Source organism: Ziziphus jujuba, chromosome 6, assembly GCF_031755915.1.
Source record: "Ziziphus jujuba cultivar Dongzao chromosome 6, ASM3175591v1".
Lineage (NCBI taxonomy): Eukaryota > Viridiplantae > Streptophyta > Magnoliopsida > Rosales > Rhamnaceae > Ziziphus > Ziziphus jujuba.
Genome location: NC_083384.1, coordinates 7368650 through 7383081, shown reverse-complemented (window position 1 = coordinate 7383081; position 14432 = coordinate 7368650). Strand labels below are relative to the sequence as shown.

At 32.8% G+C, this 14432-nt stretch overlaps 1 protein-coding gene and 1 non-coding gene across 2 annotated transcripts; both read left to right on the top strand.

Moving 5' to 3' along the window:
* Positions 1 to 1131: 1131 nt before the first annotated feature.
* LOC112489415 (uncharacterized) lies at positions 1132 to 13786 on the top strand. Its single transcript, XR_009639309.1, has 13 exons — positions 1132 to 1791; positions 2197 to 3303; positions 3725 to 4054; positions 4332 to 5482; positions 5579 to 6166; positions 9044 to 9170; positions 9260 to 9329; positions 9415 to 9945; positions 10769 to 10918; positions 11041 to 11163; positions 11338 to 11382; positions 11942 to 12495; positions 12927 to 13786. It is a non-coding gene; the product is annotated as an uncharacterized LOC112489415 (transcript).
* Positions 1319 to 2836, top strand: LOC112489146 (disease resistance protein Roq1-like). The gene is made up of 2 exons (XM_048463617.2): positions 1319 to 1791; positions 2197 to 2836. Exons 1-2 carry the CDS (start codon positions 1319 to 1321, stop codon positions 2834 to 2836), a joined length of 1113 nt encoding a protein of 370 aa, XP_048319574.2.
* Positions 13787 to 14432: the final 646 nt, after the last annotated feature.

Sequence of the window (14432 nt, the reverse complement as noted above, 5' to 3'; positions counted from 1 at the left end):
TTTTTAACCGGTTGATTTGTTTAAGGTTTTCTTAAAAAGTTTCCATTTAAAAACTACACATGTGATACACATCATAATGAGTTCTAGCTAGGCCGTATATTATATCAAGAATGAATTTTATATATTTATTATTTTAGAAAAAAGAAAAAGAAGAAAAACAAAGAAATAAATTCATAGTACATATAGTGTATATGACCGATAGTGCATGTGAGGAGAAAGAGTAAATAGTAGTAGGGGAGAAAGTTTGCCAAATTGTGTGAAATTAATTAAAACTAGTGCTCCATCATTTCTTATAATTATGATGAATGGAATAAAGTTGGCGATCGTAGAAAGCTAGAGGAATTAATATCAAAATAAAATAAAAGATGGCTAGAGAAATTAAGGAGCATTAATATTGGCTAATCAAAACAGCATAAGCTTCTGTACCAAAAAGAAAAAGAAAAAAACAAAATACCAATGTAAGCTTGTTTCTTTTTCTGCTTGAATCTAATCGAAGCATAGAAAGCTTGCTTTATCACCGAAAGCTATTATGGTGTGTTGTCTTTTGTAGGACCACTAACAACGCGGATATTTGCATTGACAACATGACTATTAATTTAAAGCTGATGACTTGAAACTTCAAATGCAACTTTTTGTTTTTTTCTTTGGTTTTTACTTAGCAGAATATTATAAGAAAAATCTAATTTTATTTTTACTCAGTAATTTGTTTATTTTTATATATTTCAAATAACTATACAATTAAAAGAAAACAATAAACATCAAATTAAAAGCTATTTCAAATTATTTTAATTTCGTGTTTTTTTCCTGCCATTTAAGATTGTATTTAATTGAGATAAACTTTAATATTCACTAATATATGGAATAAACAAACTACACACAATCAAATATCCATTTTAAAAACTACAAACAATTAAATAGAGAAATATTTAAAAAACAAAAACCTAAAGAATCTTTTAAATAATTAAAAATAAACTTCTTTTCTTTCCTAATGAAATTCTAATATGTAACGTCAAAGTGTGTCATGATAGCTATCGACTAATAAGGTCTTTTTTTTTTTATTATTTATGTTGACTAATAATATTAACGCGGCTTGCAAGTCCCAACTCCTTTTTCCCCTGCTTTCCTCCAAAGCAGAGTGAGGGAAACACACTGCGTTTGGGGCAGGCAACGAAGACAGTTTTGGTACTGTTGTGGGTAAGCGACCTGTCTAAGAAACAATAGGAACAAAGGTACATGTAGTTACCTAGCTTCCATTCAATTTGTTGCTAATTTATAATTAATTTTGCTTGTGGATTAAGATTTTCTGCAGGTTATAGATATGGCTGCTTCATCATCTTCTTCTCAAGAAAAGTATGAGGCGTTTCTAAGTTTCAGGGGCGAGGACACCCGCGATGGTTTTACTGGACATCTTTATAATGCTCTGTGTCAAAAGCATATCAACACATTCAAGGATGATGAAAACCTTAAAAGCGGGCATAAGATATCAGAAATTATGGATGCGATTAAAGAATCTAAGATTTGCATAGTAGTTTTCTCCAAAGATTTTGCATCTTCCACATGGTGTTTGGATGAAGTGGTTTGCATACTCGAATGCAAGAGTGATGGAAATGATATTATGCCCATTTTTTATGGCATAGATCCATCCATTGTACGGAAACAGGAGCAGAGTTATGCAGTATCATTTGGTAAACATGAACAACGTTTTAAGGACAAAATGGACATGGTGCAGCATTGGAGGGATGCTCTCAATGAAGTGGCTGCTCTCAGTGGTTATGATTCAAAGAATAAAAGGTAGCTTTCTATATGTTATTATTGATTTTATGATATGTATTTTATAAATTATCACATATCTGCTAGCTTTAAGAGACTTAGGGGAGGAGTTTAATGTTTATCAAATCATGCGAAAATACTGGAATCCATCAAGATTAATTAACCATATTTGGTGATATTTTCTCATTTCATTTTTTTTTCTTTCCTAAAAAGTGAAATCACAATTGATAGCACTATTTCCTTTTTAACAGATCGGTAAGTGCAACTACAAAATATGGAATAGAAATTTAAATTATCTGGATATATAACTAATACAAAGTATTAAAATTAAAACCATTTATATTTATATTTTTTCTTTTAAATACTATACACCTAATATTCCTCTGCTTCTAACAATTTGCGTTTGATGATTTCTTAATTATCTAGGCCTGAATACAAGTTTATAGATGAAATTGTTGAAGATATTTTGTCGAAGTTGTTTAGATACCAATCACCCTGTGATCATTCCAAGTGGGGATTAATTGGAATTGAAAATCATATAGAGGAAATTGAAGGATTATTATGCATTGACTCAATGGATGTTCGCACCATAGGTCTTTATGGCATGGGCGGTATTGGAAAGACCACCCTTGCTCTTGCTGTATTTCAAAAGTTATCTCATCATTTCGAAAGTTGTTGCTTTCTTCGCAATGTTAGAGAAGAATATGAAAAGCATGGCGTAATGGAATTGAGAAAGGAACTTCTTTCCCAGCTGTTCTATCATGATAAAACTATTCCGAGCTTGGAATCAACTCATCTTCAAGAAAGACTCTGCCGCACAAAGGTTCTTATAGTTTTAGATGATTTGGATGATGCAATATCCCAATTAAATGAATTGTTACCTAAAGAGTACAATTTTGGTGCTAGAAGCAGAATTATTGTCACAACTAGGGATGCACAACTGCTTAAATCAAGGACAGATAAAGTTTACGAGGTTAAGAGGTTAAATGATGTTGAAGCTCTTAAGCTCTTCCGCTTACATGCTTTTGAAAATAATTGTGATCTTGAAGGATACAAAGCTTTATAAAAAATTGTGGCCGATTATGCATATGGCAATCCATTAGGTCTTGAAGTCTTGGGTTCTTCACTTCACTTCAAAATGTAGAAGAATGGAAAAGTGCATTGGATGAGCTGCAGATAGAGCCAAACCCAAAAATTGAAAAAGTGTTGAGAATAAGTTTTGATCAATTAGGCAAAAAAGACAAAAAATGCTACACTCCCATCCAGGATGTGTTTCTTGACATTGCATGCTTTCATGACAATGGATTTGATAGAAAATTTGTAGAAAGCATAATACATCATAGTGGTGCAACCAAAAAAATAAGTGATCTCATTGATCAGTGCTTAATAATTGAAGATTACAACAGATTGTCCATGCATTCTTTAATACGAGAGATGGGCTAGGCAATTGTTTGTGATGAGAACAAAAAACCTGGAAATCGTAGTAGGCTGTGGAAGGCTAAGGATGTTTGTTATGTATTGGAAAAAGATACAGTAAGTACATATATTATTTTGTGTACATATACATATATATATATATATATAGATATATATAAACAGTCAGTCTTAAGTAAAATTCACTTTACTTTATTAAATTAAGATCCATCCTTGATGATCATTGGATCACGTGAAAGACTAGAATTTAAAATTTAAAAAGTGGTCAAATATAGGTTTAGTGATATACTTAAACCTTATTTAGGAAAAGATAATCCTGTCCAAGTCATGGTAATTGATAAATATAATTTTGAATCTCAACACTTGATACGATGTAAGAGTTAAAAGAAAGAAGACTTCATTTTAGTTCTCATATTACAGATTTTATTTGAGCATGACTATATACATAAATATACTATATAGATAGTAAATTTCCTTTATATATTGTATCCTCATCTATGACATTTGGTTTGAATTGCAGGGAAGCTCTGAAATTGAAGGCATGTCATTGAATCAGTCCAAACTTGAAAAAGATCTAAATGTGAAATCTTCAGCGGTGTTCTAAAAAATGATCAATCTATGAGTACTAAGAATTTACTCCAATCATGTATCTTTCTATGGGGAGAAAGAAATGTGCAAAAAAATATATCTTCCTTCGGACGGTATTGAGTATCTTTCTGATGAGTTAAGGTATCTGCGGTGGGATTTATAACCTTTAAAATTTTTGCCATCAAATTTTAGTCCACAGAATCTTGCTGAACTTGTTATGCCTTAAAGCCAACTTGTGGAGCTATATTGGAATGAAGACCAGGTATACTATCCCTAGCTTAATTAATTTATATATATATATATATATATATAATTATGACTAACTCACAATGTTCTGAGTTCAATAAAATGTGAATGCACATTGTTTAATGTGTAACTCCGGATAATATGTCTCACCAGGTCTAGTGGAACATGCATCTCACTTTTATTGAAATCCGAATATTTTGATGTAAAAGTTACTGGGTATATATATCGTATTAGATTATGTAGTTGCTGTTTAATTGTTTTTTTTTTTTTTTTTTTTTTTGGGTCTGTGACAGCCCATTGGGAAGTTAAAGGAAATCAATCTTAGTTAGAGTGAAAGTCTTATTCAGATACCAAATTTGAGTGGGGCTATAAATCTTCAACGTATAGATCTTCAAGGTTGTACAAGTTTAATTCAAGTTCCTTCATGTTTTAAGAATCTGGACAAGCTTCAGCTTCTAGATTTGGGTGAGTGTGAGAATCTGAAAGATGGCATAGAAAATCTTCCGTTGCATATGAGGAATTTAACATTGTGTGGGACAGCAATTGAAGTATTGCCCTCATCATTTGGGTGTCTTTTGGATCTTAGAAATTTGAATTTGAGAGGCTGTAAGAATCTGAAAGATGACGTAAAAAATCTTCCATTGAAGATAAGGAATTTAACATTGGATGGAACAGCAATATAAGTATTGCCCTCATCATTTGCGTGTCTTTTGGATCTTAAATTTTTAAATATGAGTGGCTGTAAGAATCTGAAAGATGGCATCGAAAATCTTCCATTAAATATAAAGGATTTACAACTATCTTGGACAGCAATAGAAGTATTGCCCTCATCATTTGGGTGTCTTTTGGATCTTGGACTTTTAGATTTGAGTAGTTGTAAGAATCTGAAAGATGGCATAGAAAATCTTCCATTAAATATAACTTTAGACTGTCACGGACAACAATAGAATTATTCCCCTCATCATTTGGGCGTCTTTTGAATATTGAATATTTACATTTGATTGATTGCAGAACTCTGGAAGATGTACAAAATATTTCGATGGGTAGAATAGTTGAATTAAATTTGTCTGGGACTGCAATTAAAACTCTACCGGAAAGCATTTGGAAGATGAGTCATCTGACAAGGCTGTTGCTTCATGATTGCCCAAACCTAGAAAAGCTTCCAGAAATCTCGGATAGTTTAACTTCACATCTAGGAACTCCAGATATAAGTGGTTGCACGAGATTGAAATCAATACCAGAGCTTCCAGCAAGTTTAACGTATTTTTGTGCAAGAGACTGCGCTTCTCTTGAGACAATATCAAGTTGGAGGGATCCCAAATATAATGAATTGGATGGATCAATAACTGCATTTTATCGTTTTAAAAATTGTCTAAAACTGGATGAGCACACACGGAACAACATAATTGCTGATCGTTTATGCCTTAAAATTCCTTATATTCAGGTTTGTTTCTACTTTGTATTTATATATAAGCTCTAATAATATTTGAAGTGGATGATTTTTCATTGACTTGATTAAGTTTTCGTCCGTGTTGTACAGGATATAGCATGTCTTGACACGATGTATCCAGGAGATGAAATCCCAGAGTGGTTCAGCCATCAAACCGATTATGAGAACTCACTCCATATCCACCTTCCTCCTCATTGGTTTCATGATATTAATCATCCCCGCTTCAAATTTGTTTATTGCATTGTTTTGTTAAATAGAACTGGGCAGAATGCTTTCCTCGGATTTGAATTCAAATTCAAAACCAACATGAACCGTGATGACTGTCCTTATGTTTATCAGACGCCATTAGCAAGCGTAACGCTGGGTACCACTTGTCCAGATCACGTCTTCATGTGTTACTGGGAGATTGATTTGATACGCGTATTTGGGGCAGAGTGGTCCTCTGTTTACAGCAATGTCATCGAGGCTTCTTGCCGTGCGGTTATAGAGGGAGAAGGGGTCATCAATTGGGAGATCAAAAAGTTTGGGTTGGAGTTGGGAAATACGTGGGATACTGCAGATAAAAGTAAAAGAAGATTTGGTGAATTTAGTGGTCAACCCAATGCATACCAAGACATAGTTGGGTCACGTGATCCTCAAATCAATTCCAAGAGAATCAAGGCCTCATCAAATGATTAGGTAAATCATTTTTACACATTATACTCTTTATTAATTAACTCTCATTTGAATCTACACAAATAAGACGTATTTAATTGAAAATAAAGGAAAATCATTCATTCTATTGATATTGGCTTGTCTTTTTGTACCATGAACATCCTTATGTGGGGCATATATCAGTATGAAATCCATATTATCAATTTTTTTTTTTTGGGCTTTTTTTTTTTTTCTTGGTAGGAAAGGCCTTCTTGTTAGCATTGATTGACTAGTGAGAAAATCAGACCCAAAAAAAAAAAAAAAAAGTAAACCAATGATATTTCTAAATCATTTACGATGCGTCTACATCTAGTTGAGCATCTTTGGTTAACTTGCTACTAAAATTTGTCAGATTTCTGTGTATTTCAAGGCACTTTTTCTGGTTGCCAGGTGCATCTGCTATATAGAATACAAATATAATAGATGTTAATTTTTCATGCTTTTCTCAAAAATAAAAATAAAAATAAAAATAAAATAGAGGAAAATAGATTCCTGGTTTTGTGTTATTATCTTCCGAGTGTTTGATAGAATACAAATATGATAATATATATATCCATATATATATATGGATTTACTTTATTAACAAGACAGCAATGTTGATTTTATAAAATTATATACATAAATTACGAACAATCTTCCAGAAAGGCTGCTAGAAAGAATAGGAAAATTACAGATTTAATTACAGATTTCTAGTGTCATTACTGGACTTTACAATTCTATATAGTTTCCTTAATGTCAACTTTTCTATTATAGTTTTGTTTTGTGAGTATATTTTGCATACAATTTGTATCCAACAAAATTCTAAATTTTGGCGAGAACCCATTTTTGCTGCTGCTTAATTCCTACTTCTCATTTGGACAACTCTTTTTTCCTATACAATCTCCTTTTCCTACTAGCAGCAAAATTTAACAAATGTCCAGAATAATCCATTATGAAGCCTTTGTCCCTGCAAATTAACGCATTGATAAGTTGTAGTTGATAGCTTTGTTCTTTGGTGTGTGATGGTTGGACAGTTATCAAATGGATTCAACTCTCAAGATATTATGATTTTTATAGTATGACAAAATTAAAGCAAGTTTATATGTTTGTTGGTTAATTACATGGTCTTATAGATAAAATTTTCAGCACTGATTTAACTTAGAAGTGTAGAAATACATGATCCAAAAAGCATAATGCCTCTGTTTCATTTAATTATTAACTCTTTAGTACGGAAAAATAAAACGGCTATATGTGCTGGCTACTCCATATACTTGCCAAATACAGTTCGAAAGATTGAATATAAGGGAACAGAAAACTCTTTTCGTTGAATAAACTACTGCCCTTTTAAATTCTCAGTATAAGTTATTCTAAATGCACTCTGTTTTAGAAGTCATAACTTCCACTCTTTAGTATTTGAAAGGTCCGATTTTTAAACTTTTTTTTTTAAATGGAAATTTTAATAAACAAACACTATAAAACTGTCACAATTCTCTATTTGTATAATATGTTCTAGATGAAGAATAATATGCTTGGAACCCAACAGAGAATTAGAAGCAAGCCCGTAATTAGTCATGCACTTGTCAAGCTAGTCTCTTCTCTGTTTCTAATGGTTAAGCTATACACGGTCTTGTATTTTGTAGGACAACCGACCATGGTGATAGTGATACTCTTGCGTTGACTACATGACCATTGATTTAAAGCTGACTAATGGAAGCATGAAACTTTAAATTCAACCTTTTTCTTTCGTTAGTTTTTATTTGTATTATTATTATTATTATTATTATTTGGCCAATTCTTTGGCTTTTAGACTGTAAAACACCAAAAGAAAAATCTAATTTTTGTTTTTGCATGCAATTTAATCTAATACTTAGACAATCAAATTAAAAGGAACCACTGGATCCAAGGAAGGAATCTATTAAAAGTGAATGTAAAAAGGGAATATATTACAAGTAAATGTGAACATATTTAAAAGTTGCTAGGAGATTTTTGAGGTTTCGGAGTGGCAGGACAGCTTTTAAAGACAATAAATGTTGTTGTAGGCCATCTATACTTGCAGTGTACATTTTACCTTTTCATAACCTAAAAGCCGCGTTAACTTTCAAGCAATTTCAATTTCGACCCCTAGCCAGCTTGTAAATAAATATAAGTAGCATGATAAAATGATGGATGCTTTACCTGGTGCTTTTATGTATTATTTAATAACATATAGATTGTTTATTTTTGACTTTTTATATTTTTCTATCTGGTTTATTGTTATTTGTTTATTTCACATATTTGTTAATGTTAGTTACTGATAGTTTGAGTTTGCTAAATATTTTAAATAACTATAATCTAAAAGAAAAAAAAATATATATTAAATTACAAAACTATTTTAAAATAGTTTTCGTTTTTCCTCCCTTAAGTTTGTAGTTGATTAAGATGAGGAATAAACTGCAAACAACACTAAATGACGTTTGAAGTAACAAACTCCAAACAATTAAGTAGGTAGAAAAACATAAAAAACCAAAACCTAATGTGTTACCAAACTAAAGGATACCTTGTTAATTTATTATGTTTTGATTTATATGCAATTCAATATTATTTCCATTTCATCATTGGGAAAAAAAAAAAAAAAAGAAAGAAAGAAAGAAAAAGAAATAAAAGTCTTCACTTTTATTTCTTGGAAGGGTGCAATGCAATGATAGAGCTTCCCAAGCAATTCCAAATAAATTAATAAATTAAGCTTTTTTTTTTTTTTTTTTTGGGGGGAATTCTGACATAACCGTCAAGTGTCGTGATAGGCTATTGACTTGACTAACAAAGTCTTTTTCTTACTATTACTACATGTAAACGCGGCTTCCCATGTCCATTTTATGTTTTTCCCCTGTCTCCTCTATAACACAGAGTGAGAGAAACACATAGCGTTTTGGGCAACCGATCAGGACGATGTTTTTGGTGTTGTGAACAATAGGAGAGAGCGAGTCGGCATCCGAAAGACCTAGCGTCAGCAACGTCGTTGGGCAGGGCAGAGGTATGGTAACAGAGGCACATGTAGTTATTAATTAACCCCAAGACCAAGCTTCCATTCAATTTGTTACTAATTTGCTTGTGAATTTGCAGGTTATAAACATGAATGCTTCTTCTTCTTCGTCTTCTCGAGAAAAGGATGAGGTGTTTCTGAGTTTCAGAGGTGAGGAAACCCACAATGGTTTTACTGGATATCTTTATAATGCTTTGTGTCAAAAGTATATTCTCACCTACAAGGATATGATCAGAGCAAGCTAAGGTAGAGGACCCAGAGGTGGAGAGACTAGAGATGGGAAGCGCTCCAGAACTATTTCCAGAGCCATATCGAGCAGCCTTAGAAGAAGATTGGGAAAGAATGAAGAGATTCTATGAAAAAAACAGAGAAGCATTGTTTTATCCTCTTACAGTCACTAACGACAACCCATTTCACATAGCTGTTTATAGTAGAACTAAAAGCCCGCTTGAAGAATTGATTCAGATGGTGCCAAACCCTCCAATTGCGAAAGCCGATGATAAGAAATGCACACCCCTTCACGAGGCGGGTGCTATTGGAAATATTGAAGCAGCTCAAGTGTTGGTGCGTTGCTCTCCGGAGCAGCTTGAGGCTAGAAATGCTGTAGGAGAAACTCCAATGTATAGAGCTGCTGCATTTGGTATGACAGAAGTGGTCAAGTATTTGGCTTCCGAAGTCCGAAGCCGCAACTTGGATATGCATTTTCAGCGCATCAGATATGATAATACCTCCATTCTTCAAAGTGCCATCCATGGCCAACACTTCGGTCAATCTCTCTCTCTTTCAAACTAGCTTTTAATCTCAAACTGAAAATGCGTTTTCATTGTGTGTTGGACCAAAAGTAAATAGGAAGTATCATAAACTTTTTTAATACTATGCCACACCGATAATAGTACTCTGCATGCTAAGATCGAAATGCTTTTTTTAATTTTAATCTTCTAAACTACATGTTTTTTTTTTTTTTTCCTTTGCCTTTTCTTGTTTGGTTGTTAGAGCAGTCTCCTAAACTCTATCGATCTCTTGACTCCACGGTGTGTGCTAGATACAGTCCCACAAAAACATGAACTCCATGGTGTGTGCTAGATACAGTCCCACAAAAACATGAACTCCATGGTGTGTGCTAGAGCTATTGGACACCCCCATTGGGCTATGCATCCCCATTCTATTGACGCCGGTAATAAATCTAATAGGTGCCGGTTCTCATACCATTTTTTAAGATTTGGAGTTCCAAACTAAAAGATTTAATCCTATAAGGATAGCAACCAAAACTTCTTATATACCTTTAGGATATCCATATCTGGTGAATATGGTACTTATGTTCCCACACTCTATACTGTGCTTTCTCTGTCAAAGTCCAGATAAACAAAATCCTTTTTATTTTCTATCCTCATAGAAAAGTTGTAATATCTTTTCTGCTTGGGAATTTTTGTTTTGATTTCAAAAAAAATAAAAAAATGATCTTACCCAAATTATATGTATACACACACACACACACACACACACATATGTTAATGTTTGGAAAGTAATATGTATGTAATGTAATTTATGTTGAATTAATAAAATAGATAATGGATGGGTTTCAAAAACAGAAACAGCATTGTGGTTGCTTAGAAATGATGAAATTCTGGGAGATCTCATGGATAATAAAGGCAGGACATGTCTTCAGCTACTGGCTAACATGCCATCAGCTTTCAAGAGTGGATACCTCATGGGCAAATTTGCATCATTTATCTATTTCTGTAAGCCTCCCCCACCCCCCCCCCCCCCCCCCCCCCAAAAAGTTACATAATGAATTTAAAAATAATAATAATAATAACAGTTAATCTAAAATTTTCCATGTTTTTATATTTATATATGACAGGTCTTCCAAGTAATGAACACGATGAGAAAGGTGATCAAATGAATTTGAGGCAACGCAACATTTTGGAGAGTGGATGGGGTAGAAATAATCTCCATCAATCTTGCTTTTTAAGCTTCAATACAGGTAATTAAGGGAAAGCATGTATAGCTGCCACACCCGGTTATTATTTTTATTCCTCTCTCTAACCCATTTTTTTCCCCTCTTGCTCGGAGAAATATTTCCTATACATCAGAATTATTTTATATATCAACAGACAAATTGTACCCAATTAACCGATCGTGTTGCCCATCATTGCAGCAATCACAAGGTTGTACTCTTGCTTATGGACGTTCCTACGTGCTGGTACATGTCCTAACTTATCTTTAATTTTCCCTACATATAAATATATATATATATATATATGTCATACAAAGATTATGGCTTTTACAAAAATTATTATGTTTATGGATATCCATATATTTTCACCATAGAAAATTTACATATATATATATATATATATAAATATGTATACAATTTGCATAGGGGTGTGTGTGTATATATATATATATATATGAAAATTCTACCATAAAAGTATTATATATGTATATTTTTTATTAACATTTCTTTCGTACTTTTTTTATGACATCTATTTCATTCTTAACTCATCCTATCAAACAAAGACAATAAAAACTTTTGAATACTTGTTATCCATTCAGCATATAGTCATGTATTTGGAAGTTGATAATCATTGAATAGTCATGTTTTTGGAAGTTGATTAATTAATTTCGAATAAGTTAAGCATTAATTAATTATAAATTACCTTTGAAAGACCTTAAACAGCCCATAAATTGAAAGTTGAAGTGCATTTCTATATAACTATTAGTTAAATCTTTTTTGAACAAATTGATATTATCATGGATAGGATGGCAAACGATAGAACAAATCCAAAACGAAAAGACGAAGCACGAATCATCTTTGGAACTTGCAAAGCTACTCATAAAGAAAGACAAATCATGGGAGAAAACTGATATAAAACCAGATATAGGAATCATTTCATTTGGGGAAACAGAAAGAAGTGGATCGAAGAAAGTAGTTGCATTAGGAAAGAAAGAAGATAAAGAGGAAAAAGATGAGAATAATTTTCCACCATCAATTCCTAAAAGTACAACACCATTGCTTATAGCAACTAGCATAGGTATCGAAGAGATCGTTAATGGGATACTTGAAGAGTATCCTCAGGCCGTAGAGCATGTTAGTGATCAGGGACTCAGCATCATGCATGTTGCCATTAGGTACCGCCAAAGGGATATTTTTGAACGTGTAAAGAAGATGAAGATTCCGATGGTGAGGCTGGTTCGGAGAATTGATGACAGTGGCTATACCTTATTGCACCATGTTTCTGATATGACCCATTGCTCTACTGGAAGTTTGCCTAACCCTGCTCTTCAATTGCAAGATGAATTGAAATGGTTTAAGGTATATTTAATTATGTTTACTCCCTATACTATATAGTATATTTGACACTTATCCTTTAAATTAAAAAGAATAATAATAGTTATCCTCATGTTATCCTATTACTTTATTAATGTTAATGAAGTCCAATTATACATTTGTATAGATAAATTTGATGATAAAATTAATCATATACATACATACAACTTGTGTAACTTGTTTAGAAATTGTTTCATTCTACTGTATTCAATTTTTGATCATTAATTTTGTATCACAACTTTTGTCATGCTTTGTTAATTAAATACACCAAATTTGTTTGTAAATGTATGTTGGTAATTTGGATTTATCTTTCATGATTTTAGGACTCTACCAATTTGTCAACCATTAATATTTTGGTACTTCTAGCATGCGTTGTCTTATGTTTAGTTAATATATTGTGAAATGATGGTGTGCAGCGCGTACGGAAATTAATTCCATCCCATTACGTCATGAACCACAGCAAAGGTGGTCAAACTGCCTAAGAGTTATTCGAAAAGTCTCATGCAAATCTTCTCCAAGAGGCACAAAACTGGCTAAAGCGGACATCAGAATCCTGCTCAGTAATCGCAGTGCTGATCGCCACCGTAGCCTTCACGGCGGTATATACCGTTCCAGGAGGTTCCAATCAGTCCACGGGCCTTCCGATATTACTTCATGACCCCTTCTTTGTGGTTTTCACGGTCATGGACGTTCTGTCCCTCATCAGTTCTCTCACATCGGTAGTAATGTTCATCTCCATCCTCACCTCTCCCTTCAGGCTTGAAGATTTCCGTCAGTCTCTCCCCCAAAAGCTTACTTTGGCCTTCACCTTCCTGTTCCTTGCTGTGGCGGTGACCATGATGGCTTTCTCGGCCACTGTAATTCTGATCGTTCATATGAAGAAGCGTTGGACCACCATTATTGTCTATGGCGTCTCTTTTGTTCCAGTGACGGTGTTTGCACTCTTGCAATTCCCTCTGTACGTAGCATTTATGGGCACCGTGAATCACTATCTAAGCATCATGAATAAGGCTCTTCCTTGGAATTTTCTTAAGCCGTTGTTTTGCAAGAATCAGTACTGAATGTTTTTTTTTCTTTTTCTTTTTTTGGGTAAACATGAATCAGTAGTGAAGTCTGTTTAATAATATGTATATGGATATAGCTACAGCACTGAGGCTGGACTGCCTTTATTAACAAATTGGCTGGTTTGTATTTAGGTCAAATTTTAATTATGCAAGTAGTATTATAACGTGTTAATTACATAATTTCTGTTAATTTCTTTTCTTTTTATTTGATTAGTTACGAAACTTGAACTCTATATTTCTTTTTATACATTATTTTTATTGCTTCGAATCAAATAATAAAATAAAATGTTTGATATCTTTTTTTCTCTAACTTTTAAAGTAATCACTTCCTTTTTATTTTTACTTGTCCATGTGGATGGCCTTTTCTATGGCCGTTTCTCTTTTATTTCGGCCAAGAAGAACTACTATTTTAAAAGGTGCGAGTTGCCGCTTTAAAAGTTTTGCCTTTATTATTATTACTTTTGGCTATTACATTTTTAATTGGCTGAGAAAGAGCAGTGTTCTAAAAGGTGCAAGGCGTAGTAAGGGGGCAAGGTCAAGCTTAAGCTTTACAAGCCTAGGCGTAAAAAAGTGTTTCACAATTATATTATTATTTTAATTATTATAAGGGTACTAAATAAATAAAATAATTCATATTTTAAGTGTAAAAATATATATAAGTCTATATTACCTTTGTATGTGCAATAAATATAAATTAATATATAATTGATCATAATAGATTTAATGAAATTCATGTTTTCCATGTTTCCAACAACAGATTAATTTCAAAACATATATATTACAAACCTACAAGCACCTAAGAATTCCAAGATTAATATATACTTTAACTATTACCATAATCTAATTCTTGTCTAATTC

Coding starts and splice junctions, on each gene's coding strand:
- LOC112489146 (XM_048463617.2), top strand. CDS start 1,319: ATGGCTGCTTCATCATCTTCTTCTCAAGAAAAGTATGAGGCGTTTCTA. Junction 1,792..2,196: donor TATGATTCAAAGAATAAAAG/GTAGCTTTCTAT, acceptor TTAATTATCTAG/GCCTGAATACAAGTTTATAG.